Consider the following 25,997-nt stretch of genomic DNA (forward strand, 5'->3'; position numbering starts at 1 on the left):
GAACCTGCAGTGCTGGCATGGTCCAACACAGCCTCACCTTTTGGGAGATGCTTTTGTAGCCCCACCTTGGATTTCCAGGTACTGGCAAATCCTTTTGTGTCCCTTAGAATGAGTGGGAGTGTAAGGACCCAGCCCACTGCAGCTGTGCCACCTTCTCCTTGCGTTAATGCTTTGGGCCACTGATCAGCTGCTTTCCCACAGCTGCCATGCGTGTGGCTGCTGGGCACAGCTCAGTGCAGACGCTATGTGCTTTGGGATGGACTTGGAGTGCAGCAATGCCCATAATCAAAACCTGTCCCAGGCCTGAGGTACAGACATCTGGGATGACATGGCAGGGAAACACAGCACCAAGTTCCTCCCTCTCTCCTACCACAGCCCTGCAGCTCCAGATTCTCCCCCAGCGCTCCTCTTCCAACCTGCTCCAGAAGGGTTTTCCCCAACACTGCTGCAGTGCACAGCCCCTTGCCAAGCCTCATGCCTGGGGCTGGAAGGGGCAGAGAGAATCCCTGGGCGAGTATGCCCACTTTTCCAGTTCCCTAGCTTTGCAGTTAGGACGGGCTGCTCCTCCCCATGGCCCGGCATCTTTGTCAGGAGAAACTGGACCATGCACGGTTCCCCGCACAGGACTGTTTGTTAGCGCACTCGCAGGAAGGGAGGCATGGAGGTTCTGTTTCCTTTGGCACAGAAGGGCCGATGTGGGGCATCTGCCACTCTCTCTACACCAGCTCGCGCAGGCCCGGACGCAACGGCACGGCCGCACACCCCAGGGCTCTGCGGTGGGAGGCCACGACTCGAGACTCCCGGCGCCTCGGCCGGAAGTGCCCCTCCCGGCGGGGGCGCGCGCGCTGCCGGGCGGAAGTGGGCGGTGCGCGGCCGGCCCGCCCCCCCCCCCGGCGCCGCCGCCATTTTGTCACCGACTTTCACCGCGCCCGACGCAGGGCGGTGTTTTTTTTTTTTTTTTCTTAAAGGAGCAGCGACGGCCAAAAGCGCGCGGCCGCCGACGGCCCGCGCCGGGACGGGGAGCGGCGCTGCGGCCCCGCGGCAGGGAGCGGCCGCGCCGGGCGAGCTGGGCGAGCGGCTTCCCCCGCCGGGCCTCGTCCGCCGGGCGGGGGGAACCTGCGGGCGGCCGGAGGGGCGCAGGCGGCGGCGGCGGCGGCGGTAGGGAGCCCGGCGGCGGCGCGGGCTGCGCGGCGGAGGAGCACGGCGGAGGGGCGGGCCGCGCGGGCGCCGCGGCGGGCGGAGGTACCGCGGCCGGGCGGGCGGCGCGGCGGAGCCGGGGGGGCGCGGGGCGCGCGCGTGGGGAGCGCCGCGCCGATTGGGCGGGCGGCGGCGCGGGGGGCGGGCCCCGCCCGGGTCAAGCGCCCCCATTGGCCGGGAGGCGCGCGAGCCGCGGGGAAAGGCGAGATAGCGGAGGGGGGGTGGGGCCAGCCGTCGGCTCGCGGACGCGGATTGGCGTGCGTTCGGCAGGGGCGGGGCCAGGGGCGGTGATCGCGTGCAGCGGGGTCCCCGATTGGGCGCGGAGGGGCCGCGGGCGGTGATTGATCGGGCGCGGCGCGGGTTGGCGGGAGGGCGGAGCGAGCAGCAGCCGCCGCTGCCGCCCCGATGCCGGCGGGCGCCGAGCAGCCGGGGGGCGCCGCGGAGCAGCCGACCGCGCAGGGCCCGGCGTCCTCGGGCCGCCGCCGCGCGCCGCCGCCCGCTGCCGAGCAGGGGGAGGAGTCCGGTGGCAGCCGGGTGCTGAGGGGCGGCCGGGAGCGGGGTCGGGCCGCCGCCGCGGGGGGAGCCGCCGCTGCCGCCTCCCGCCGCCGCAAGGCCGAATATCCCCGCCGCCGGCGGAGCAGCCCCGGGGCCCGGCCCGCCGCCGAGCAGCCCGCCGCCGAGACACCGCCCACCGCTAGGAAGACGCCCCGAGCCGGGTGAGTGTCCCGCGGGGCCGGGAGGGGGGCACGGTGGGCGGGTTCTGCCGGGGCCGCCCCACAGCCCCTCCTCTTTGTCCGGTCCCAGCTGGGTCCGGCGGTCCCTTCCTGAACGGCGTCTGTCCGGGAGCTGTCTCTTGCCAGATCCACCTTCTCCCCGGGCGGCTTTGGCTCCGCCGTGGGGTCTCTTCCCTGAGGAGGTGACCGCGGCGCCAGGAGCGAAGTGGGAAGCCAGCCACACTCGCGTGCCTGGAGTGTTCGGTGTTGGAGCCGATCCGCCCAGTGGCACTGTCCCTGGTTTGGACATACCTGCTATGGGCAAGGCTGGGCTTTTGCTGCTGTGTTGTCACAGCTCACTCAAATGTTCTCTGGGTGAAATCGTCCCTGTTGGTATCGGTGTTTGGGAGCAGGGCAGGGTGTCTGTGTGCAGCTGGGAATCCCAGCTCATTCTCCACACCAATCACTTTTCATTCCTGCTGCCAGAGCTCTCTCTCATATGTGCCTTTTGTGTTTTTTTCAGGTGCACTGATAAAGCAGCTTTTAAAGGTAAGAGCTGAATTACTTCTACGGTTCTATTCCACACCAGCAGTTGGGGCTTTCCCACAGAGGCAGCCAAACAGCTGCTGGGTCTTCCTTTTAAAGAGTGTTTTGTTGCTTGATGATGTGTGCTCTCTTCCCAAGGTCTCTCCAGACTGAAGCTATGATAAGCTGCTGCTGCCATTGATGGTTGCATGTGCCAAACGTGCTAAAACTTGTTCTTCTGGATAACCACTAGGACTTTGCCGGCTGTCCGGACTGCCGTGGGCCAGTGCTGTCCCACAGTGGTCCTGAGCAGCTGGTAAACGTTGGGCTTACATTGTCCTGCCGCTGTCACCAGTACCAGCAATGGTCTGCAAGAGACAGCAGGAAGATGTGGAAATAAGAGTATTCAAATATTTACCCTTGTCTAAGGGCCTTATCTGGCCTTAGCGGATGGTGGATTTTTTACGCTTATTCCTTCAGCAATGAAAGGGAAAAGTTTTGAATAGGAGAGAGGAGCTTTATGGGTCTGATCAAGATGCCCCAGCTGTGGGGAGCCGCGACCAGGGGCAGAGTGTTTTTCTTCTTCCAGTGTGAGCTGTGGGAGTTCTGCATCTTAACAGCTTCTTGTGCAGAAGCTGTCAGAGGGCTTTGCTCCTTAGCCCGTGATGTGGGAAACTGTCCTAAGTGCAGTAGACATTGCGCGATGTTGGTTTTGATCTGGCACCTGAGAGTTGTCACAGAATGAAACGGTGAGGAAAGGCAGCTGCATGCATGCACCAGTGAATTCCCTTTTCTATTGGAGCTGTTCAGTTCTTCTTAGGAGGCATTTCTGTCTGGAAGGCTGCCTTTATTCTTGTAGTTCTGTAACTCTCCAACTATATTCCTGCCAGGCTGTAGTATCATTCCATTCAAGTGCAGAAACCCATCATGGTTCAAGCTGGCAATGTGTGTTTTTGCAGACCATAGCAGTAACCGGCATGTGTTTAGCACAGAGGCCTCTTGTGTGCATTTACCTCTCACTGCGTAACGGGAGGGCAGAGCTTCAGACTTTTGGGTCAAAACAAAGTTGCTAGAATATGCAAAAAGGCTTACCATTGTCTCTTTGTATGCGTATGGTGTTCACATCACGTTAGTGGTGATTCTTAGTGTTTCAGATACCCTTAAGCAGAAATGGTTGCGTGGTGGTGGTGGTGGGAAGGAAGGAAGTAGAGTGGTCCTGTTTTTACCCCAGTTTCTTGGGATGTACTTGGAAGGGGCAAATAGTTTGAAATTTCCCAGGTTTGGTGGTTCCAGCTGGTTTAGACTTTAACTTTGGGCTCCAGAGATTCATCTGTCCGCGAATGTGAGAGTGGAAAAAGTATGTATTACATTTCTTGGGCTCTGTATTAAGATGAGACTTGCAGTCAAAACAGGTAGCAGGAGAGTTTGTGTGGAAGTTGTCACTGAGAAGTGGTGACTGCTTCTAGTTCGAGGGAAACCGGCCTTGGGGATTGTTCTGTTCATTTGGTTTTTTCGGTCTTTAAAACCACAGAGGTGAGAGAGCTGCAGTGCTGTGCCCTAGCTGCGCTCTGGATTGAGGTCCCTGACTCATGCTTGTGCTTGCTGGGATGACATGGAACAGACAGAAGGAGTGCCTTTGTTTGGCTGATCCTGTTCAGGCCTTTAGCATAGAGTGTTTGGAGAAGCCAAATCAAGTGTAAATGAACCACAAGGTTTTGGTGGCTGGGAGTCCTCCATGCTTCTGGAAGGTGAAAAACCATCCATTATTTCACCCCTGTCTGGAGCTGGGCTGAGGAAGAGATCCAGGAACACTGCTGAGCAGTTCTGGAGAGGCTTTGGCACTCACGTTGGCTGGCGTGCGTTCTGACACGGAGTTTAATTCCCTGAGATGATTTGTGCTGTACTCGTCTCTACTATAAGATACTAAATCTGTTTTAGGATGTTAAATTATCCCGAGTGGAGATGTGGCAGTGAGACCAGTGTTCAGGGTACGTGGCCGGTGAGGTGAGGCGAACCTGTGGACTCGTCCATGTGCGACGAATGAAACTTGCTGCACCAAGGTTGTAAGTAAGATTTGGTGCTTTGTGCAGTTACAGTTTGCAGTAGGATTAGCAGGGCTGCTGTGGGCAAAAAAAAGTGCAGTGGTGCTGGGCATGATTGCAACTCGGTTTGTGCCGAAGAATATAGCTAAGGTGCCGCAACAGTGGGCATGCCAAGCCAGGTTTGAGGCTTTTCTGTACGGTGCAGAGGGCTGCTCTGCTCCCCAACTTGGGAGCGCAGGCACAAAGGTCCGGCTGCGCAGGTCTGACGGTAGGGTGACAGGAAGGGTAAAGTCGAAGGCATGTGGTGCGTCAGAACAAGTACATGGTGGTTACTGCCCTGGCGTGCGCAAAGGCAGCTGCAAAGTCAGCTGTACCGGTTGTGTTTCCACTCCTCTCTGCCTTGTCATGCAATGGCAGTATCTTCCTGATGTGTTTCTGTAGGAATATTAGTTACGTAAGCAGAACGTTTAATCTCGACTTATAAATTGATTCATGCAGCTGGACTCGCACCGTGCAGTGTAATTCGCATTTGACTTCCCATGACACTGTATTCTCTTGTGGAAATCATTTTCATTTTAGTTAATCCTGAATAGTTTTACTTATTGGCATATAGATTTAATGAACACGCTTCACATCCTTCTGTCATGGAATTGAAAGTCCAGTGTGTTTGCTGTGGCTCTTCAAGTTGCATTAGCAGTCAGACGAAACCTGCTGCTCCGTTGCAATCTTATAGCCTAACCAGTTCCGAACTCTCCACCTTTGTGTCGGGTTTCGACCCTGCTGTTCAGTCTGGGTGAAATCTTTCGGTCAGCACTGCCAAAGGGACAGGCTGCAGGGCTGTTCCGAAAGGAGTGTTGGAGCAGTGCTGGATACAAGGATGCTGGGTTTATGCTTTGTGGTGGAGCCCCTGTGTTCCCACAGCACATCTGCTTGGTCTCGGAGGTTTGGAGCTGCTGGTTGCAAGAAGGTTACTCCTGCAGCAAGAGGAGCAAGGGTGGGGTTGGAAGTGTTTCGCCAGGTGTAGAAGCCAGGGACAAATGTGCAGACAACTGAATCTCCATGTCTCCTGTTGCTCTGCTGGTGTCACACAGTGGAAACATGCTCCGTGAGCACCCTCCTTGGTGCAAGTTACTTTTCCTGCCTGTTTTCCTCTTGCAGCTTTGCACTGGATCAATGCTTTTTTACAATGCTGAGGGTGAGATCCAGTGTGATTCCTTAGGGGCATGTAGGTACATGGTTGTGTGATGATGCTCTTAAACAGTGGAAAGAAGAGTTTGGAGAGGTGGAAGAAAGCCACACAAAGCCTTTATTTTCCCAAAATGGTGACCAAGAAATGTGGTGCTGTGTACATGGAGAGTCACCTCCTCGGGAGTCCCTTCTCAAATCAAGGGTTGCACAGCGTGGGCTGGAGGATGATGCCAGCAGGGTTTACGTTCTCCAGCACCTGGCCTTGGGAACTGTGCCTTGGAAAGGAACACTTCTAAGGTTGGGCACTCACTCCTGCAGAGAGCAGTCTGGTGAATTGTTCCATGACACAGTTTTTCCCCATTCTTCCCATGCGACAGTGCTGTCTCACATGCTGTGGGTGCAAGTGTCAGCTCTTCTTGCACAGAGGGGCTGCCAGGCTGCAGGGAGGTCAGAGAACCGCTTCCTTGCAGGCTGCAAAGGGAGGTGCATAGGGAGCACAGTCCGCTCCATAGTGATCCACTTAACCAATGGACACCAGTGAAACTCCACAGGTTAAAGACAGATGGGAGACTTTCAGACTGTAGCTGTACCAAGTGGTTTTGTAGCATAGATAACTCGTGCTGTTACTCATTTGTGTTCTTACAGCTCCATCCCCCTTGGTAACGACTGCGTTCCCTTCAGACTTTGTCAGTGTTTTGAGAGAGATGTGTTGTTACTTAAACCAAACTGTATAAAACGTGTGGAATTTAAATGACAGAGATTGCCCGAACCTACCTTGACTCCGGCAGGGATTTTCTTGTGTCCTGTGTGCACAGTTCCACAGCTCTTTGGGGGAGAGGAGCCATGGGATAGAGGTTTGCACTGGAATTTTTTCCTGAGTTCCATGTTTGTCTGTGCCATTGTAAAATTACATGTTCGATGCCTTCTCTTGTATGGTCACTGTGTTAAATCTGTGTTGCACTCTGAGCTGTGTTTACGTTGTGGTGCATTTGTTTCCTTAATAGTTGTTTTGTAACTTCATAACTTGGAGTTTATTTCACTTTCTCTTAACTGTGCCAGGGTATTTTCTGGAGATGTCCACTCCACAGGGTTAGCAGGGTGCTTTCCACAGCTTCATAATCGAAGTTTAGAACATTCCTTGTTAGTAATCAACAAACTGTGAGTTGGTGGCAGCTGAAAGTTTCCTTTTCCTATGCCCCATGGGTAGATGAAGGGGCAGGGTTGTTTGTTCCTGTTGGGATGTCAAAGAAGAGAGGAATCTGTTATTGCCACCAGCTCCCCTATGTGCTGCAGGCAGGAAGGGGCTGGAGATGAAGGCTGGGCCATCTGCTGGAACGTGGCTGTACGAGGAGGTGTGGAATACCAAATGGCTCCCGTTTTCAAGAGCAGTGGAGGGGGTTTCAAGCTGACAATTCACACAGACCAGCGCATGGCAGTGCAGCTGTTGGGAAAGGCTGACTTGTGCCAGGTCTGGAAACTGCTGTACGCAGGAGGAGCAAGAGGCTCTGCTTCCAGAGGGTTCCCACCCATGGTCTCCAGCAGAACCTGCGGACAGCTGTGTCTGCCAGCAGTGCTGACATCCATACCAGTTACTTCTGCACTCCATTCCTGCAGGAAATGACAATTCCAGCCTTTGGCTACCTGATTATCTTTCCCAAGATACAGAGCAACACACAGCCACTTCATCTGCAAGTTATCAGGGAAGTGGAGAGGAGGAGAGTGCTGGATGGACACGGGGTGATTGTGCAAGACCTGTGATCAAGGAGCTGCTGCTGGTTCAGGAAGCAAATGCAGTTGGTCTGGACTTTCCTGTTCTGCTCTGTGCGATGAGTCACTTGTGTGCCTGGAACTTGGTCTTCCTTCAGAGGAAGGTAGGGAGGTGCCAGCTGTGGTGTGTGCATCTTTGCTGCTTGGCCCTGTTGGTTCTAGGTCCCTCAGACATGCTCTTCCCATGGCTGCATCCAGTGGTGTGCAAAGGGAGCAGCATGCACCCTGTTCTGGGAACAGTCTCCTAAAAGAAAGTGCTGTGGGATGGGGAGGGACTTGACCGTAGAGGAGGCAAGGAGCAAAGTCGTAGAATGTGCAAGTGCCAGTCTCTAGTATCCTGCCTGCAAAGTGGGTTTGTGATGGAGGGTGGAATTTGGACATGGAAGGGTGAGTTTATCTCCTGGTCTGGGAGAGGAGGCAGTGGGCAGACTCTGCTATTTACCCCTGTTGTCTCAGCTTGTGGCAGCACTGGTGCGTGTAGAGAAAGGCGCTGCAGGTTCTGGCATGGAGATGCTCTTACACATTGATGACCTCCTAGGGAGTGCTAGGGGCAGAGCTGGAGCGTGAGTGGGAACATGTTGCTGCTGCAGGAACAAGGTGAGAATTGCCTGGCCAGTGTGCTGCGTGAAGATGGAGTGGGACTGGAGTGAGCTCTGCGCAGCACAGCCATGCCAGGAGTCCTGCCTTCTGGTTGTCTAAACCATTACAACAGAGCTACAACTATGCAGCAAGGTTCCTCCCAGGTTTCCTTTTCTTGCCCCTTCACCCAGTGAGCAGCGTTGTCCTCATATATGTTGGGATGAAAGGGCGTTTGGTGCCTCTTGTACCATCACTCCTGTCTGGACATGGTCTCTGCCCTGGACACTGTTCAGTAAAGGCTGTTGGGAAGGATCAGCAGAAGAAATTGGGAAAGAAAGAAATATTTTCCTGTGAGCGTAGGGAGGCTGTGGCCCAGGTTGCCCAGAGAAGTGGTGGCTGCCCCATCCCTGGAGGTGCTCAAGGCCGGGTTGGATGGGGCTTTGAGCCTCCTGATCCAGTGGGAGGTATCCCTGTCCATGGCAAGGGGGTAAAAGTAAGTGGGCTTTGAGGTCCTTTCTGACCCAAATCAAGTCATGATTCTATGAATGGTGAAGGTGCCACAGAATTAAAGCCCTTTCTCATCAAGTGACTTACTGAGGGGAGAGCTCATGGCAAGGAGCCCAGGAACCAAAAGGTTTGGTGGGACTTCAGAAAGCCTGTTTTTTTCCCCATCATTCTTGAACCAGTTCCTAAGAAGGTGCAGGCATCCACTCAGTTCCTGAAGCAAACTCATGTGGAGGCTGTGAGCTGAGGTAGGTAGTAGTAGATGTTGGCACAGGAGAGGTGCAAGGGAGCATTGGTGTGGGGGCACTTCTGGGCAGACTCCTTTTGCCAACTCCACGAAATGCGATTTGGGCAAAAGACAGCAGTGCTTGTCTGGTTTGAAGGCTCCTGTGCCAACTGGCCAAGAGGCTCTGCCAGCAAGGCACCCTGTTCACTTTGCAGCAGCTGATCTGAGAAGCGAGCTCTTGGTGCTGCTTTTGCTTTGCCTTGGCACCGCCTCAGTACCTGCTGCCTCTCTCGCTCTTCCCTCCTGCTGGAGGCCAGATCCAGTGGCCTGGTGCCCGTCACCGCTGCTGGCGCTGGCAGCGATCTAACAGGATGTTGGCATGTAGTCCACTTTCCGTGCATCTTCTGGGAGGACAGGAGCCTTCCAGGGAAACTGCGGCTAGCCAGGGCTCATGGTGTTGACAAGTTTTAAACACAAAATTGACTTCAGCCATTCTCATTTAAAATGTTCCTGTATTTTAGTCTCAGAAAATTCAAGCAGTATAATTTTTGTTGGAAGAGTGGGGCCTGATTATCCGTACTGCAATGTTTCTTCCCTGTATCTTGTTCCTCTTGCTTTTGGGAGATGGTGGTGGGTGAAAAGCTGAACACAAGCTGACAGTCGGTGCTGGCAACCTGGAAAGCCAACTGTATCCCAGGCTGCATCCCCAGCAGCATGGCCAGCAGGGACGAGGGGAGGGAATTCTGCCCCTCTGCGCTGCTCTGGTGAGATCCCTCTGGAGCTCTCAGCACGGGAAAGACATGGATCTGTTAGAGTGGGGCCAGAGGAGGCAACGAACGTGATCCGAGGGATGGGAACAGCTCTGCTATGGGGACAGGCTGAGAGAGTTGGGGATCTTCGTCCGGGAGCAGAGAAGGGGATGTTATTGCAGCCTTCCAGTACTTAAAGGAGGTTTATAAGAAAAATGAGAACAGACATTTTGGGGACTACAGCAACAGGACAAGGGGCAAGCTAAAAGGGGGTTGATTCAGACTGGATATAAGGAAGAAATGTTTCCCTGTGAGGGTCATGATGCCCTGGCACAGGTTGCCCAGAGAAATTGCGGATGTCCCATCCACGGAGGCAGTCAAGGCCAGGCTGGTTGAGGCTTTGAGCAACCTGATCCCATTGAAGCTGTCCCTGCTCACTGCAGGGAATGGGACTGGACGGGCTTTAAGGTCCCTTCCCACCCAAAGTGTTCCATGATTCTGCAGAGGCCACACAGCCTTGCTCTGGTCCCCTCTTCCTGGGGTGTACTGCTTTTCTTGTATCCAGTCAGACTTCCCGATCCAGTGGTGGCCACTTCCCCACTGTCTTGCTGTGTGCCTCAGCACAGAGGCCTGGGCTGATCAATAACCTGCTTGTATATTTGTCTGGCTGCTGTTGTGTCCCCAGGATTTTCTGTTCCTCGGGCTGAACAAGGATGTTTCCCTCGGCTGCTGTTCAGAGGCTGCATGTTTCAGCCCCCAGCTGTCTTGAAGGTCCCCTCAAAACCTGCTCAGATGTGGTGGCAGGCTACTTGCAGTGGGAGTCGCGGTTTGACGAGGGCTGAGCAGCGGGGATGAACCATGTACCTCTGCTTCCTGACTGTGCTCCAGTGAGTGGCGCCCTGAAGGCTGCAGAGCACCCTGGCTGCCAGGGCACACTCCTGGCTCCTAATGGGCAGTTTGCTCTTTGCTGGGACTCGCAGTGAGGCTGGGCTGCTCCCCAGCCAGGAACGTCCGCTGACTTTGCCAGTAGATGCTGGATAAGCTCCCAGGCATCTCAGTGGTGCTGCTGGCTGGTGCTCGGGCAGCAGAAGCTCACCTGAAACTGAGCAGCAGCATGAACTAGTTTGGGTGAGGAGGAGTGGGTCATAGCCTCCCTGGAGCACAGACCCTGCGGAGTGCTGCAGGCAACTCAGTATCGTAAAGCAGTGGCAGACTGGGAATGCTGAGCAAAGACAGCTACTTGGAATCAGTCTCTTCAGCACATTGTTTGAGAGATTCCTAAAGGGGTTTGAGTTCGTTAAGTGTCACAGCAAGCACCCAAAAGTGAGAATGAGTCAACGGTACTTGGGAATTTCAGTTTTCAAGGGATGAACTTGCTCACTTAGACATTTTAGCCAGTTCTGTTGCCTTATCAAAGCTTCTCTGGAGGTCAGCAGAAAGAAACTCCTTGTAGAAGCTGTGAACGAGTGCAGGATCTTAGGCTGACAGTGCTTGTGATGCCTTTTGCTCCAGCATAAGACCAGGATCATCAGCTTGGATTCCTCAGAGCTGTTACCAGATGTACAGTTCTGATTAAATGCATGTCTGGGGGATTCTCCAAACATAACTCTCCATGTGGTCCAATTTTAGACCAAGTCTGTCACACAGCAGTTGTTGAGGTTTATGAGCGTCTGTCTCCTAGTGCTTAGAGGAGATTGAAGCCAGCAAATAATCATCTTATGAGCTCTCATCAGAGAGAAACGTAAGCTGTTTTAAAATGTTTGTGTCTCTTCTTAGAGGCAGTAGGAAATGTGCTGGGAGTTTTTGGGGAAGGCTGGCAGGGGTAAGGCCCTGGGCTATGTCCGGTCTGGCTCAGCAGAGCCACGCTCTGAGCATGAGAGAGGCAGTGTTGTCCCCATCGGAGCAGGCAGAGGCAGTTAGGCTTTTCAGCATCAGGCAGCAGAGAGGAGCGTGAATCAACTATGGGATCTGTGTTCTTTGTTGTTATTAAAGAGACTGCAATGGGTGTTTCAGATCCCAAAGAAGAGAAGGAAGAGGAGGAAGTTTCCAGCGCCCTCAGCCACGACTCTGCCGTCGGCACAGCGAGGCCCAGCAGGAGCTGGCGCAGCAGCAGGTCAGCTGCTGCGGCCCGCCAGCGCGGCACCGAGAACTCACGTGCCTCCAGATCCAAGACTGGTTCCCTGCAGCTCGTCTGCAAGTCGGAGCCAAACACAGACCAGCTGGGATACGGTATGTGTGGAGCCCTCGCATGGAAGTGCCTGGAGACAGAACAGGTCTTGGGAACCCTTGAGGGGACATGGACACGGGCGTAACTCTGAGCTGTGTGCAGATGGTGGGTGGGCAGGTGTGTTGCTGCCTGGTCACCTTCTGCCACCAGCACTCCAGGCACCGAATGCTAACAGAGGGGTCTTAGGCAGACAAGCTCACTACAGCAAGCGCAGGCTGAAACCTAACGGTGACTTTTCCTTTCAGAGGCCACAGAAGAACACCAGTCTCCAGCTGGAATTAGGTAGGAGTCTCTGTTTTGTGGTGGTATTTCTTCCTATGTAGTATCTCACGAAGGGAAAATAAGGGCCTCAGTTTTTCCAGTGTCAGTGCTTCTGTGAAGGGGACGATGGGACGAATGATAGCTCTGTGTTCATTCAGTCATGGACCTTTGCGGTTCAGTCTTGATTGCAGATGGACTGTCAGGGATTGTGGAGGGATTGGGCATAGCACCTGGTAGCTTAATTCCTCCAGGAGTAGGTGTCATAGTTAGGCGGGCTCACGAGAGGAGACTACCTTGCCAAGCCCGCCTGTTCTGCTGTCGTCAGTATGAGCCGTTTGCTTTCCCTGGTCAGGTCAGATGAGAAAGTGCTGTGTAATCTTTCCCATCGGTGTGGATGATGTGCATGGATGTTCCTGCAGTAGTGCTTAAACTGTTGCAGCTAAAGTCCTCTGTTCTTCTTTTCTCCCATCAGTGATGAGGAGGAGGAAATGCTCATCAGTGAGGAGGAAGTTCCCTTCAAAGATGATCCAAAAGATGAAACCTACAAGCCCCACCTAGAGAAGTATATTGGATTTCGTACTTAGCTGTGATTTTAGACCCTAAAAATGGTGACACCTTTGTTGAACAAGATTAGTACAACCCCAGCAACCCTTGCTAGCTGCCGATGGCTCCTGTCGGACACAGTGTGGCCTAAATGCTGCCTACCACTTTCGGGACTGTTCTCTAACAGGCTAGAGGCTTTAGAGCCCTGCTGACTGCACGGTTCTTCTTCATCCTTGTTCATACTTCTGCTTCGAAGTGGGACTTGATAAATAGATTGGAACTTCAATATTGTTTTTGCTTTAATCTCTGTAAAAAAGCAGACAAGGGGAAGAGCACTGGAGCAAAATGTTGTATTTATGTCTTTTTAGGGAAGCACCAAAGCAAAGAAGGAAAGCTGGCAAGGGGAAGGAGGAAAAAGAGAAACAGAAAGAGATTAAAGTGGAAGTGAAAGAAGAGAGTGAGTTTCGGGAAGATGAAGAACCACCAAGGAAGTGAGTAAAGCTCTGCAGTTACATCTAGCGGTGTGTGTTCTACATTCTTTCTAGCGTGCAGCAGTGTTGGATTGTTGGCTCCCTTCTCCTCCTCTGGGCCTGAAGGATAATAAGGCAGAACCTGTTGTTCTGGTGGAATTCCTGCTTCCTATTATCTTGTGCGTGTTTGGCAAGGAAAAAACAAGAGCTGGTATTCTCATTTATTTTAAATTGAGGTTTTTTTCCCCATGCTGTGGGTCAGTTGGCCTGCCTGGGTATGGCCACACAGCATGAAATACATCAGAGAATCCTAAAGCTGGTTACTGTGTGATGTCTGAAGTGGATTAGGCTGAGTTGGGAAGCCGGTTGGTCTGAGAAGGCAGCATCTCTGCAGTCGTGTGCCTAGAGGCAGACGCAGGAATGCCATGTACGTCTCACATGGTAGGTGTCCTCTGTGCACGTTTGGGACTGACAGAGCTCAGGAAAACCTCCCTTGTTTCAGAGAAATGAAAGAACAAGCTTGTACTGCTGAGTCAGACACTGGGGCTTTGAGCAGAGACTCGTAACCTTTGGGCATGCTGTCCTGAAACTTGGCACCGAAGCGTTCCTTCTGGCAGCTGAGGTAAATGGGATTTACTTGTGTCAAGGCCATTCTTCGGGATGGTATGAGGGAAAACTGGCAGTTTTCGTCTTGGAGCTCCTCTGTGAGCTATGGGAGCAAAGGAGACTCCCTCTGCTGGCCTGTGGCACGGGGGCTCTGCACACCAAAGCTGATTCCTCTGGCTGCTTCCAGGCTGCTGCGGAGCTGATTGGTGTGAGAGAGGAGTAAGGATGCTGATATTCTGAGTATGTTTTTCCCATTAGAGAAGCTGTTATGGGGGTTGTGGGTGTACTGCTTCTGTGCATAATAAAACCTGCGCCTCCTCAGGAGGCTTGGACTGAATGCCAAGTGCCTGTGCAGGGTGTTACTGGCATGGTCTCGCTATCAATAAAGATGTCTCAGTACAGCCCAGAGAAGACTCCATCCATCTGCCATTGGTCTCTGCAGCAGTGCAATTAAGCAGGCCCAGTGTTCCAGGCAGAGCTGTTGATCTTGGGGGCTGTGTTTCACTTGTAAGCGTGGGTCTGCCCAGATGGAGCACAGACTTCTGCCCTGACAGGCATATAAGCTGCTGCAGTTAATTCAGAGGACTCTAAAATAGTTGCTGGATCATCAATCCTGCTCTTTCTCGATGTGCAGCTTGGTGTTTTTCATCTGGTATGAACATGACCCAGCAGAGAAGAGGAAATGAGGTGCATCATAGATTTGGGAGTGTGGTGGCAAATTACATGCTTATGAAAATGCATTAGGGAATGGGAGGGGCTGGTAGAGCGAACCACACAGGGCACTTGTTTCTCAGGAATGTTACCTTCCTCTGAACCTGCCTCCACCTTGCACTCGATTGATGTTTCTAGAGCTTGCAGTTGATGAGGCGATAGCTTGCTAACTGCAGCAGGAACTGAGGGGGGCAGAGTCCCATGTGCTCTTGTGCATTCTGGAAAGGTGGGAATTTAATTACAAGGTCACAAGTTGTTGGGACAGTTGCAGGTTTGAAGTTAAAAACGTGGAGCGTGTGATGTCTGGCTGAGGGTTTCTTGGAGCGATTCTTCCTCATTTTGCTGGGGCAGAGGGGTTGGTGATTCCCAGCTGCAGCCGCCTGGTGCCTGTGTACCGATACCTGTGCAGCTGTGGGTGGTGGGCTGGGACATGTTGGAGCTAGCAGCCGGGTAGAACATGTTGTACAGTGGCCCAGTGGCAGCCCTGTGGACACAGCTTGGCCACATTGAAAGAGGAAGTGTGGTTTGAGCTCTGCTGCATGCACCCAGCGTCACACAGCATTGACGTTACTTACCCAGGTGCTGGCAGCATGGGGACCATGGCTCCACAGCAAGGGGCTGTTCTGCTCAGCACAGGGACGATGTACACAGAGGCCTGGTTACTTAACTCCTTGCCTCTGCGACGCAAGAGCATTTCCTTAGGAACTCTTCAGGCATTTTGATCCACAGCTGTCAGCTGGCTTGCCAGAGCAGCAGACTTGCCCAGTGCAGTGTTACTGTTCAGCCTAACAGAGCAGAAGAGTTCTGTAGTATTTCTTATAGCGTGCTCCTTCTCTATAGCATATACCTCAAACTCTGCCCACTACCAACATAAATAAGCTTCTTTCACTTCTGTCTCTGTAACCCTGCTACAGGAGGGGAAGGAGGAGAAAGGATGACAAGAGCCCGCGGTTGCCCAAGCGAAGGCAAGTGATCCCCTCTGCTCGGTTCTGTTCTGAAGCCTTGTTTCTCTTGTGTCCCTCACAGAGATGTTGGTTTTCTCAATGCCATCTTTCTCGCACAGAACAAAAATCTGCCTTAAAGTCAGATGGAAAAAAAGTAGCGGTGTGCCCTGACTTCCCTCCTTTCCTTCCCCCTTCTCCCTGGATATGTGGGTTTGAGTCCTTCCAACCAAAGCAGCCCTCCGTGCTCCTTCTGAGTTGATCCCTGGCACTACCCAGCGATAAAGTTGTGGGAACTCTGTGTCTCCTGGAGTTTTCTCAGCTCTGGGGAGAGCCCTCAGGTAGCGCTAGGAGTGGAGGAGACTCTTGGACAGAGTTTCTATCAGCATAGCCCAGTGAGGAATGTTGGAGCAGTAATCTCTTGCTGTCATGTCGTTCTTACCGATCCTGCTGCTGCCCTGGCTTCTGCTGCATCTGCTAACCACTCTGCCCATTTTCTTACTGACTTCTTAGGAAGAAGCCACCGATACAGTATGTCCGTTGCGAGATGGAAGGCTGCGGCACTGTCTTGGCTCACCCACGTTACCTGCAGGTTGGTTGGGATTTTTCACTTCCTAAATGGCATGTGCGAGGACAGGGGAGGGCCATTCGGAACAGGTAGCTCTCCTCTGCTGGCACTGAGCAGTCTTTTCTTACGCTGTCTTTTTGGTAGGCTTGATCAGTTGTGGCACACATGTTTCTGTGTCTATCCTGCACCTAGATGTTCACATCCATGTGGATTTCTTCTCTCCAGGGAGATGAGTGTTCATAGTACAAGTGTGTCTGGTCAGCGATTGGAGTCTGTCAGCTGGCTGAGGGCCTGGCTGGGATCATAGCATCACAGAATGCTTTGGTTTGGAAGGGACCTTTAAAGCCCGTCCTGTCCAACCCTCGTACAGAAGCAGGGGCATCTTCAACCAGAGCAGGTTGCTCAGAGCCCCATCCAACTTGACCTTGAATGTTTCAAGGGATGAGGCCTCTACTACCTCTCTAACCAACCTCATTGTAAAAATTGTCTTCCTTATATGCAGTCTAAATTTCCCCTCCCTTGGTTTAAAAGGGATTGATGCATCCCAACTCTTTTCTTAGCCCTGTAAAGAGTCCAGAGAGAACCTTTCACTCTTCCTTTACAGCATCACATAAAGTACCAGCACTTGCTGAAGAAAAAATACGTGTGTCCTCATCCCTCCTGTGGTCGGCTTTTCCGACTCCAGAAGCAGCTCCTGCGGCATGCCAAACACCACACAGGTACAGGGCAGTGGGAAATGAGTACAAACTCAAAAATGGAAAAGCCTCTAGGACTTCTGGAGAGAGCGAAGCAGAGGCAGACCCTTAGGCTTGCAGCAGCAGCAGAGTATTATTTCCTTCTGGATTACGGCTTTTTAAGAAAATTGAAGGAACAGACTATAGAGTTTGTAATTCACTCCCTGGGAAGTATCACTGGGGTGTTCTGCAGAGGAATAAATCAAGTTGAGCTTTGTCCTAATTTAACAGTCCTTCGGTATTGATCAGGATGGGTAATTAGCTCCTAGGAGAGTCCTAATTATGCCTTGACTCTCCAGTTGAGCTGGTGGGGTGCACTGTGGGACACATCCTCCCTTGCTGTGCCTGCTGGTCACCCAGCACTTCTCATTCTGGTGCTTCTTGGGCAGCTTTACCTGCAACCTGTGAGAGCTGAGAAGGGGAGCAGGTCTGTGGGAGAGTGACACTCCAACTTATGTTGTTTTTTAGATCAAAGGGATTACATCTGTGAGTACTGTGCCCGGGCATTTAAGAGCTCCCATAACTTGGCGGTGCACCGGATGATCCATACAGGCGAGAAGCCCTTGCAGTAAGTACCTCTCCCTTCTCTTGCTCCCCTCCCTTGGGGGACCCTTGGATGGGCCCATCTGGGGTTGCGGGGGCAGGTCTGGAGTCAGGGCTGGGACCAGTTTGTGGTGTCCAGCTCCCTTTAAGGGCACACTTGGAGTGTGAGCTGCTTCTTGTCTCACCCGCTCCTTAGGGCGGTGTCTCAGTAAAGATCTGGGGAACGTAATTCCTCTGCAAACACACCTGGAAGAGCTGGAGCTGCCGTGACATTCCATTCCAGCGAGCCCCAGATGACTCCTGGGCTGCCTCTTTGCCTCTGCTGTCCCCACAGGCGTGCGGGAATGTCCCTTTGTTGTGACCTCCCCTTCTGCTCTCCCAGGTGTGAGATCTGTGGGTTCACTTGCCGGCAGAAGGCCTCCCTAAACTGGCACATGAAGAAGCATGATGCGGACTCCTTCTACCAGTTCTCCTGCAACATTTGCGGCAAGAAATTCGAGAAGAAGGACAGTGTCGTGGCCCACAAAGCCAAGAGCCACCCCGAAGTGCTCATTGCCGAAGCACTGGCTGCCAATGCGGGTGCCCTGATCACCAGCACCGACATCCTGGGCACTAATCCTGAGGCCATTGCACCGTCCACTGATGGCCAGGGCCTCCCCCTCCTTCCTGATCCTCTGGGAAACGCTGCCCCAGCGGATTGTCTGCTGCTGAACCCCGACGGGATGCCGAAGACGTACTGCGGTGGGGCGGAACGCGTGAGCCTGGTGGCTGACGGCAAGCTTTTTGTGGGCAGCGGCAGCAGCGCGAACCCAGAGGGGCTGGTTATGAACACAGAGATCCTGGGGGCTACCACGGAGGTGCTCATTGAAGATTCCGACTCCCCTGGGCCCTAGTGGACAGGGAGCACCTGGGTGCTGGGACAGTTTGGACTCTGTATTTAAAAGGTGAAAAAAAACCAAGAGGAGACAAGAGAGAAAAGTTAAACAGAACTGACAATACTACTAAATAACCGAAGGGTCTGCTCCCCTCCAGTGTGGATCACAGCACATCCTCTTCTCCCAACCACTTCTCTCTCTCCCACCGCTCCTTTGTAGGAAGGGGCGCATGCTGCCATTACCAGAGCACATTGGACTGAGCGATGGATTTCTCCAAGGGAGGGGGGGACTGCTGAAACCTATCGCTCTGCCCCAAAGCAGATGCCTTTTTGACTCCTTGATGTGGCCCCACTCGCAAGCTAAAAGGCGTTCACTGTGCTCTGGACAAGTCTCGTAGGACTCCCTCTCACCCTGGTCCTGACTTCTATGCATCCCTGCACTCTGGTCCCTGCAGGCTCGTTCTTCCTCCCGGGGTGGGAGTCTGGCTCGGCACTTTAGGCCCCTCGGCAGAGAGAGCTGTGGAGCCAGAGAGAGCTGTGGAGCGGTGCACGCCCCTCTCCCCACTGTGCTCCCATGCTCCAGCTCTGGCAGGCACTCAAGGGAACGCCCTGGCCCATAGATCATGTTTGCTTGGAGAGGCCCGGGGGCTACGGGAGCCCTGCGTGGGAGAGGCAAGGAGGAGCATCCCAGTCTGACGACAGCAATTTGCACTTTGAACATGTTTCGTTTTTGTGTTGTGGTAACAAGATTCCTTATTTATTGATTAAAAAAGGGTCGGTATTTTTTAGTTCTGTTCTTAGGGGGGTGGAGGTGGAAGGGGTTCAAGCTGTTTCCCAGTAGGCTCCTTCGCGCCAGCGAGCCGCGAGGAGTATCGTGCCATCGTGACACAGCTGGGAGAGCCGGGGCAAAGGCAGCGTTCTGGAGTCAGATGTCTTCTGCAGCTTCTCCAGAGTAGGGGGAGAGCAGGAGGATGAGGTGAGTGGCAGAATAGCTGACTGTTGTTTCCCTCCCTCCAGGTTGGGGTGAGCTCCCCGCATTAAATGCTCTCTTTGCCTCCTCCCTGCTCCCTTGCCTTTCAAGGCAGAACATCTTTAGCCAGGAACTTGTTCTCAGGGCTTAGGACAGTTGTGAGCTGTGTGCTGCTGGGTGATGTTGTGCTCCTCATCCCCCTTTGCCTCTCCTCAGGTCTAGACGGAGATGCCAAAGGAGGGGCTGGGAATGGCTGTTTCAGGCTTGTTTGTCCATGGAAACAGACTGATTCTGCTGCTCTCCCTGCCCCTGTTTTTTGGTGGGGGGGTGAGTGGCTGTGTTCACAAAGCTGCTCTTTTCTGCGCAAACACCCTTACTTTTGGAACGTGGCAGTTCAAATGTTGCCTGTCAGTATAGTTGGGACAGCTCTGAGCTCTTGGAAAAGTTTACATTGGGTATCATGTGTCTGCTATGGAGACTTGGATCTTTTATGCTCTTACCTGGAACTTTGTGTGGAGAATCAGTGGCCTTGAATTCATAGTAGTTTTGGAAGAGGTGAAGAATAACCTGGGGTTTTGTTTGCCTGTTGTTTTGGTTGGGTTTGTGTGGTTGGGAGCAGAGCTGAAGGATCTTGTCTGAGCACAAGGTCAGCTATGTTGACCTGCAGCACCCAACGGCTGGGCAAAATTGGGTGCCACGGGTCTGGAGAGCAACAATAAGACATGGAATTCAATTGGCAACTCTTTACAAGACAGTCACTGAATACCCCCTCTATCCCCTGTGCTGCCTGGGAATCCCAGTGTGGCCCGAGCCTGGCAGCGTTTATGGGGCCGTTGGTCCAGATTTGCGCTCTCCCTTCCCCCCTATACACTGATGTCTTTGTCAGAGCAAGTTGGAACACTTCTGTCGTCAGGGCTGTTCAAGGCTGAGCAGTTTGCAGCGCTGGTGCCTTATGCCTGGGGTGTGGGGATCCCCCACAGCAGCAGCATGGCTCCCATTCCTGCAGGAGATGTGTCTGGCCACGAGCCTGTCCTGGAGATGAGGGCCCAGCGTACCTGAACATGGGTCTCCTGGGGCAATGCAGGTCAGGACCACGGTGGTATCATGTTTAACTATAAACCGGTTTCTGCAGTTGGGATGACCCAATCTCTTTCTTGGATCAAATTATTGTGATTTCCAGCAGGAATCTTTTGGGTGGCCAGGCAGTCCCCTCCTCTATCAAATCAGAGAGAGGCAGCACGATGAAAGATGTTAAAACTTGACCCTCCAGGTCTTGCGTCCAGAGAGGCTTGGGGCTGGTCAAGCACATTGTCTGGTGATGTCTCCTGGCCACCAGCAGCAGATGGGCTTGAGAAGTGTGGGTTGGCCACGCTGTCTAAAAGCTGCCTGCAGACTGTGCTGCTGGATCTGCTTTTCGTGCCCTGCCCTGTGCCCCGTGGGCGCTGTGGAGCAGGCAGAGTCTTGCACAGAACACTAAACGGAGAGCTTGGGGTTTTGTTTCCTGAGAGACGGCACTGAAATGCTTTTGAGTCAAGGGCTTGCTCACGTCTGGTGCCGGGCACCAGGCTGGGAGGCAAGAAAGGCTGCCTCATCCTGCATCTGCCCCAACCACCCCGAGCGGAGCAGAGTTTGTTATCAGCCGTGTTTCTGGGACACAGGATCAAGCAGCTCATTTGCTTCCTGGCCTGGACACCTCTGATCCCTGCCACTACCCACCTTGTCCTTCCATGCACACCTCTTGTAGCTCTCCTTTTTCTTTTCCTGGTCTCGGCCGGTTGCCTGTGTCCCCTCTAACCACAGCCTGCTAACCCCTGTGCAGGAGAGACTGGTGTAGCTCCCTTCCTGCTCCCCTCTGGAACCCAAGAACTGACACAGTCCTCCTGCAGCTCCTCCCCTCAATGTCTCTCCTTCACTCGCATGCAGTTTGCTTCAATAAATTATTGTAGTAGTTTGCAATAAACTCTTTTGTATTTTTTCCCTGTATTTATTTTTTTTTTCTCCTCCTGGGGAGGGAATAGAGGTGGCACAGGGCCCTTCCCTGCTTCTGGCACCCTGGAGAGCTTTGGGCACTGTGTCTGGCACGGACAGAAGCACAGGCAGGAGCCTCCCTCTCTCCAGGGGCCCTGGGTGCAGGTTTGGACCAGGTGCTGTGCCAGCCAGAGCCAGGAGCTCCTGGAGCTCAACAGCCCTTTTTGCAATAGCCACCACATGGTAATGATGCTGTTGGGTGCTGGGGCTTGGGCTGGGGACCAGGGCAGCTCCCCAGCCTGTCTGGGACAGGGCTTGGTGTACTGTTATGCTGAAGGGAAACTACTTTTCAACTCCTATTCTTTTCTCTTAATCTGGGTAATCCGTAACCAAAATAAACGTACTGAGGACAAACCAAACCAACCTCAAGGGCTGTTTTTGTCATGGTGTGTGCAGCTCACCTGTGGTGGGGGTTGGGGCCTCCTCCCCATCTGCAGCCCTGCATTGGGTCAGGATGCCTCTGGGAAGAGTGGTTAGAACTGGAGGACCCAGTCCTGCACAGCCAAGTGGAATGGGAAGGCTGGAGGTTGTGGGGCTGTGGCTGGTGCTAGCGCTGGTCTCTGGTTCGGGGCTCCCCTCTTGTCCATGCTGGAACCCCCACGCTCTGCCCTGCTCAGGCGCCCATGCTGCCCCATCTGAGGTGTTGAGCAATGTCTGGGCTTTGCTCTCCTCTTCCCGGCAGTGGTTTCCTGCACTCTGGCATGAGCTGGGGGAATTAGCATGTACTGCTGCTCTCCCTGAGCGGCAGGGAGGGCGGAATGGGTCAGAGACAGGGCTGGGAGCCTGCTGCTGCCGGGTGAGACCATTTGGGCAAGGCGCTTTGGGTGGCAAAGCATGGGGGAATTAGGGAAATGATCTGTTGCTGTTGATCCCAGAGGCGGGAATTTGCAGCGTCGTGCCAGGCCCCAGGCGCGGAAGAGGGGGAGAGCCAGGCCAGCAGACGTGTGAGTGGAGCTCCCGGCTGGAATGTACCAGCTCAGCAAGGGATTGTCCTCCCCGGGCCGGGCAGGCGCTGTGCCGCAAGCTGGATGCCCGTGACTGCTGCCCAGCCATGGCGGCAGCCGACAGCCCATCCGCCACCCTCCGCCACAACGACCTATGCAACCGGGGTATCCGCCTGGCTGGAAAGATGCGCTTGGATGTCATCAACCTCCTGGATGCCTATGTGAGTTTTCCGGCTCCCTTTGGCTGCTGGTGGAGCGGCCATCACTCCCAAGGTCTGGGGGGCTCCTGGCTCTGGCCCATAGTAGGGATGGGGGGGTGGAATGATGGAGTATCTGGGTGAGCCTGGAGCACCTGGTCCCACAGTACCCTGGATGCCTCCAGGTCGGCTACTCTGGGGCCCCTGGAGCCAGGGGATGGGGTCCCCCATTTCTCCGCTGATCTCTGATCTCACCCCGCAGGTGGAGCGACAGGGCCTGGATGCCTCAGCCAGCGTGGCAGCGGTGGAGGGTGTGCCAGTGGCCGCAGTGGAGCGCTGGGATGAGCAAACAGGGACCCAGCGGCTGTTGGAGAACTTGGCGGCGTACCGGGCATTCCGGGCACTGCTGGCCCAGATGCTGGAGGAGCAGCGGGAGCAGCTGGGTGAGGCAGACACGGCCCTGGGCCGCGCGCTGGCAGCCATCCTGCTCCAGGTTTCGGCCTTCACCTACCACCTCGAGGAGCTGCTGCGGCTGGAGAGCCACGGGCCGCCTGGCGAGGAGGGGGCCGAGTCACCCCCGCCACCCCCTGTCAGCCTCTTTGAGAGGAAGCTGCGTGGCCTGCGCGTGCTGCGGGAGCTGGCCCAGTGGGCACTCAGGTCCACACGGGACCTGCGGCAGCTCGCCAAGGCCAGCCAGGGCAGCGGCTCGGCTCCCAGCCCGCCTGACAGCCCGTGAGGGTAGCTGCAAGGCAGGGGGCTGGGGTCCCACTGGGGTACAGCCAGGGGTCTGCTGGCCCACTCCTGCGGAGGGGCTGTTCCTGGAGTGGGGCAGATGGGAGGAACCATGTCACTCACCTCCACAATGGCCATGCCACACCCCTTTCCCTGTGGGGAAGCTGAGGCACGGGCCACACTTCACCTTGGCAAAGCACGAATCCCCAGGTGAGGTGACCTCTATCGTGGCTCAGGCTCTGCCTGCAGTGGGATGGGATTATCCCCCAGGAAGCAGCTCCGCAGCCCACCCCAGGGCTGGGGACAGTGACTCTCAGCCGGCTGCGGCAGTGCTACCCTTCTCTTTGCAATCCAGCCGCTGCCTAGCATGGCCAGTGCTGTCTCTGAGGGATGGAACCTGCCTCGGGAATCTTGTGGAGGCATGGTGGGAGCGAAAGGACAGAGAAATGCAGCCTGGTGAAAGGAGACTTGGGACTTGCCTCCCGGCTGTGAAATGCAAGGCCTTGCCTCCTTCACATGGACTCCTGCCTGCTCCAATTCTGTGCATTGTATCCCTGCTCTGACTGCTTGGGGGTTTTCAGGGTGGGAGGGAGGGAGTTGTCAGGGGAATTTCTTTTAGTGCTCCAATGAAGTAATGGAGAGAATCCTTTAACTGGAGGCTGTGATTCAGAAGACCCTCTGCAAGGAGGTTTGTGCCTCCAGGGTTTATTTTGGGACTGGAAGTGGCATGGGCAGCATGGAGGATTACACGGCCCCAGACGCATTGCTTGCCCTGCAAAGGGGAATGCTGTGCAAGATTGCGCAGCTGCCCAAGCTGTGGTTTTCTTGCTGAATGGATGTGATGGCTGACAAGTGAATAAAAGGGCTGGGAGATCAGCCAAGGTGATGTGACTTCTTGGGGCGAGTGGGACAGCGAGGCTCAGCCTTCCCGGAGACCCTGGGCTGCCTCGTTCCCACCCTGGGGAAGGGTTGATTGGGGGCTGGGTGGGGAGAGATATAGGGGAGAGAGGACCTGCTAGGAGGAATATGAAGGAGCTGGGGTTGAAAGGGATTGAGTTGGTGGGAAGATGAGGACATGGGGGAGTCACTGTGGTTATGCCCCATCCTGGTGTGGCCCTGCTTTTGTCCCTGACCCATGAGAGGGAAAGCAGTGCAAGGGTTTGCTGGGGGTACTGGGTGAGGAGGAGGCTGGGGCCATGCGTGGCCAGCCCTGCACAAAGGAGCTTTGTTGTGGTAGGTGGCAGTGGCATCAGGCACAGTGCCTGCTTCAGCACCAGCGGCGGCTGCGTGGGCGTCCTGGGCAGCACAGGAGGACAAATGGTGATGCTGAGGCAGGGCTGGCCTGGCACCCACCCTTCCCCCCCTGCTGGCCACGTCAGGGCAAGTGGGGCTGTGGGGCTAGGGCTGTCCCATGGGCTCAGGGAATTTGGTGGTGGCCATGTTTTTGAGGGAGATGCCCAAGAGGAAGAAGGTGCACATTCTCCATCACCACTCATTGCCTGACCTCAGCTTTGCAGCTCAGACCAGATTATTTGCAATATTTCTGCTTCCCTGCACTTGGGAATAATGATTTCTGGCCTTTACTTTTTTTCAGGAGTAGTCAAAATGAGCCCCTTTCCCAGCCAGTGTTTCTCCCAGTCTTGTCTGCTTTTTGTGCTTGAAGCCATCTTGCTGTTCTCCCTGTGCACCCTCATGCTCGGCAGTGGCTGGGTGCTCACACCCTTGCCCACTCACTGCCCCTTGCCATCCTGAAGGCAGGTACATACATCCCAAACACTGCACCTCTGTCTCTGAACCTTGAGATAAATGCAGGTGGTAATAGACCCCTTTTCTCCTGCTGCAGTAGCCCCGGTACGAGGTGACCTTCACATCCCAAGGGATCTGGCCCCAGCCCCAGCACGGGGCTGTGCAACTCGATCTTTCCAGATCAGCTGCTGGCGGAGGGGCAAGGCGAGCACAGCCTGCTGCAATCACACTCTGAGAACTGAAGCACCACTGAGGATGGAACGTGGGTGATGATGTTGCCCCATGGGCTTCCCTGGGCTGCACTCAGCAGTGCAAATCGTTACTTTTGCAACCTTTCTTATTCCTTCCTTGCCAGCTTGCCAGAGGCGCTGGGTGTGTCTGTGTTTGCAAAGCACCCGCAATGCTTTGAAATGGCCATAGTCGCCAGAAACAACGTGAAAAACAAACCCTAACCCACACCTCTATGGGCTGGCAGAGTGAGAGGCTCCAGGTCTAAAGGATTCCCTGACAGCAAGCCCCCACCATGAAGCAGAGGGGTGGTGACGTCTGAGCCTGCTAGGTTTTAATGATATTTTTCAGCTGCAGCTCTGAAGAGAATCACTAGTAAATTGATTTGTCAAGAACAGGGGCATCCAACAGCCGAGCTCCCTCTCAAAGGACACCCTTTAGACTTGCATTGCCACAGGCTGAAGTTCAGTTGATCCAGGTGGCTGGAGGTGACTGAAGCTGTTGATTCTGGAGGCAGAAATGAAGAGTTTGAAGGGAAGACAATCGTACCTGCATGGCCAGCGCCTCTGCAGACCTTGAGTGGCCTCCTGTAAGCTGAAAACCCATCTGAAGCTGTGCTTTGGGAAGAGAGATAGGATTTGCAGTGCTACTGAGAACAGGGAACAGGCAGGGGCTGCACTCCTGAATTGCAGCAGGGAAGGAGCCTCCAAAACCAACCTATGGATATGTTTAATTTAAAAAATAGATGTTTGGGCTTCACACATGGTTGGGTTGGGCATGCTTTGTGGGGCTGGAAGGGTTTTAAGCCAACCATGGCTGCTCCCTAACCTTGGGCATGCCTATACTTGGGTGCTGGCATCGGTGCTTGGTGCTGGGAGGGAACAAATTCACCCCTCACCTCCCCCACGCTCCGGAGGCAGGAGGGACTGAGCCATGCCAGTCCTACCGGATCAACCTTCTCCTTGCCAGCATCGCAGCGCTGGCTCCTGACTTTTTGCTCCTGAGGCGGGGCAGTGTGAAAATGTTTACCAACACTTTCCTTTTTAATAGCAGGAAAATCTTCTCCTCCGCCTGAGTCAGCGGAAAGGGTTTCCCTGGGTTTCCCCACTGTGGCCTCGGCTGCACTTGCATGCCATAGAGGAGCAGGTGAGAACCAGAGGAGCTGCTCTCTGCTGCTGTGCTGC

General features: G+C 54.4%; 2 protein-coding genes across 3 annotated transcripts; both read left to right on the plus strand.

Annotated features, from left to right (window-relative positions):
- Nucleotides 1–1,508: 1,508 nt before the first annotated feature.
- Nucleotides 1,509–20,914, plus strand: ZFP91 (ZFP91 zinc finger protein, atypical E3 ubiquitin ligase). 2 transcript variants are annotated; one of them, XM_054067451.1, is made up of 11 exons: nt 1,509–1,913; nt 2,434–2,459; nt 11,483–11,719; nt 11,963–11,999; nt 12,451–12,540; nt 12,890–13,012; nt 15,223–15,277; nt 15,767–15,841; nt 16,422–16,536; nt 17,020–17,119; nt 17,477–20,914. In XM_054067451.1, the coding sequence occupies exons 1-11, from the start codon at nt 1,603–1,605 to the stop codon at nt 17,985–17,987; spliced, it is 1,680 nt and encodes a 559-aa protein (XP_053923426.1). In that variant the 5' UTR covers nt 1,509–1,602; the 3' UTR covers nt 17,988–20,914. The 2 variants fall into 2 exon arrangements, with proteins under 2 accessions (XP_053923426.1, XP_053923427.1); XM_054067452.1 differs by having other exon boundaries at nt 1,512–1,913; nt 11,504–11,719.
- Nucleotides 20,915–21,057: 143 nt separating this feature from the next.
- On the plus strand, nt 21,058–23,406 carry CNTF (ciliary neurotrophic factor). The gene is made up of 2 exons (XM_054067453.1): nt 21,058–22,131; nt 22,370–23,406. The coding sequence occupies exons 1-2, from the start codon at nt 22,018–22,020 to the stop codon at nt 22,841–22,843; spliced, it is 588 nt and encodes a 195-aa protein (XP_053923428.1). The 5' UTR covers nt 21,058–22,017; the 3' UTR covers nt 22,844–23,406.
- Nucleotides 23,407–25,997: the final 2,591 nt, after the last annotated feature.

Source organism: Cuculus canorus, chromosome 5 (genome assembly GCF_017976375.1).
Source record: "Cuculus canorus isolate bCucCan1 chromosome 5, bCucCan1.pri, whole genome shotgun sequence".
NCBI classification, from domain to species: Eukaryota; Metazoa; Chordata; class Aves; order Cuculiformes; family Cuculidae; genus Cuculus; species Cuculus canorus.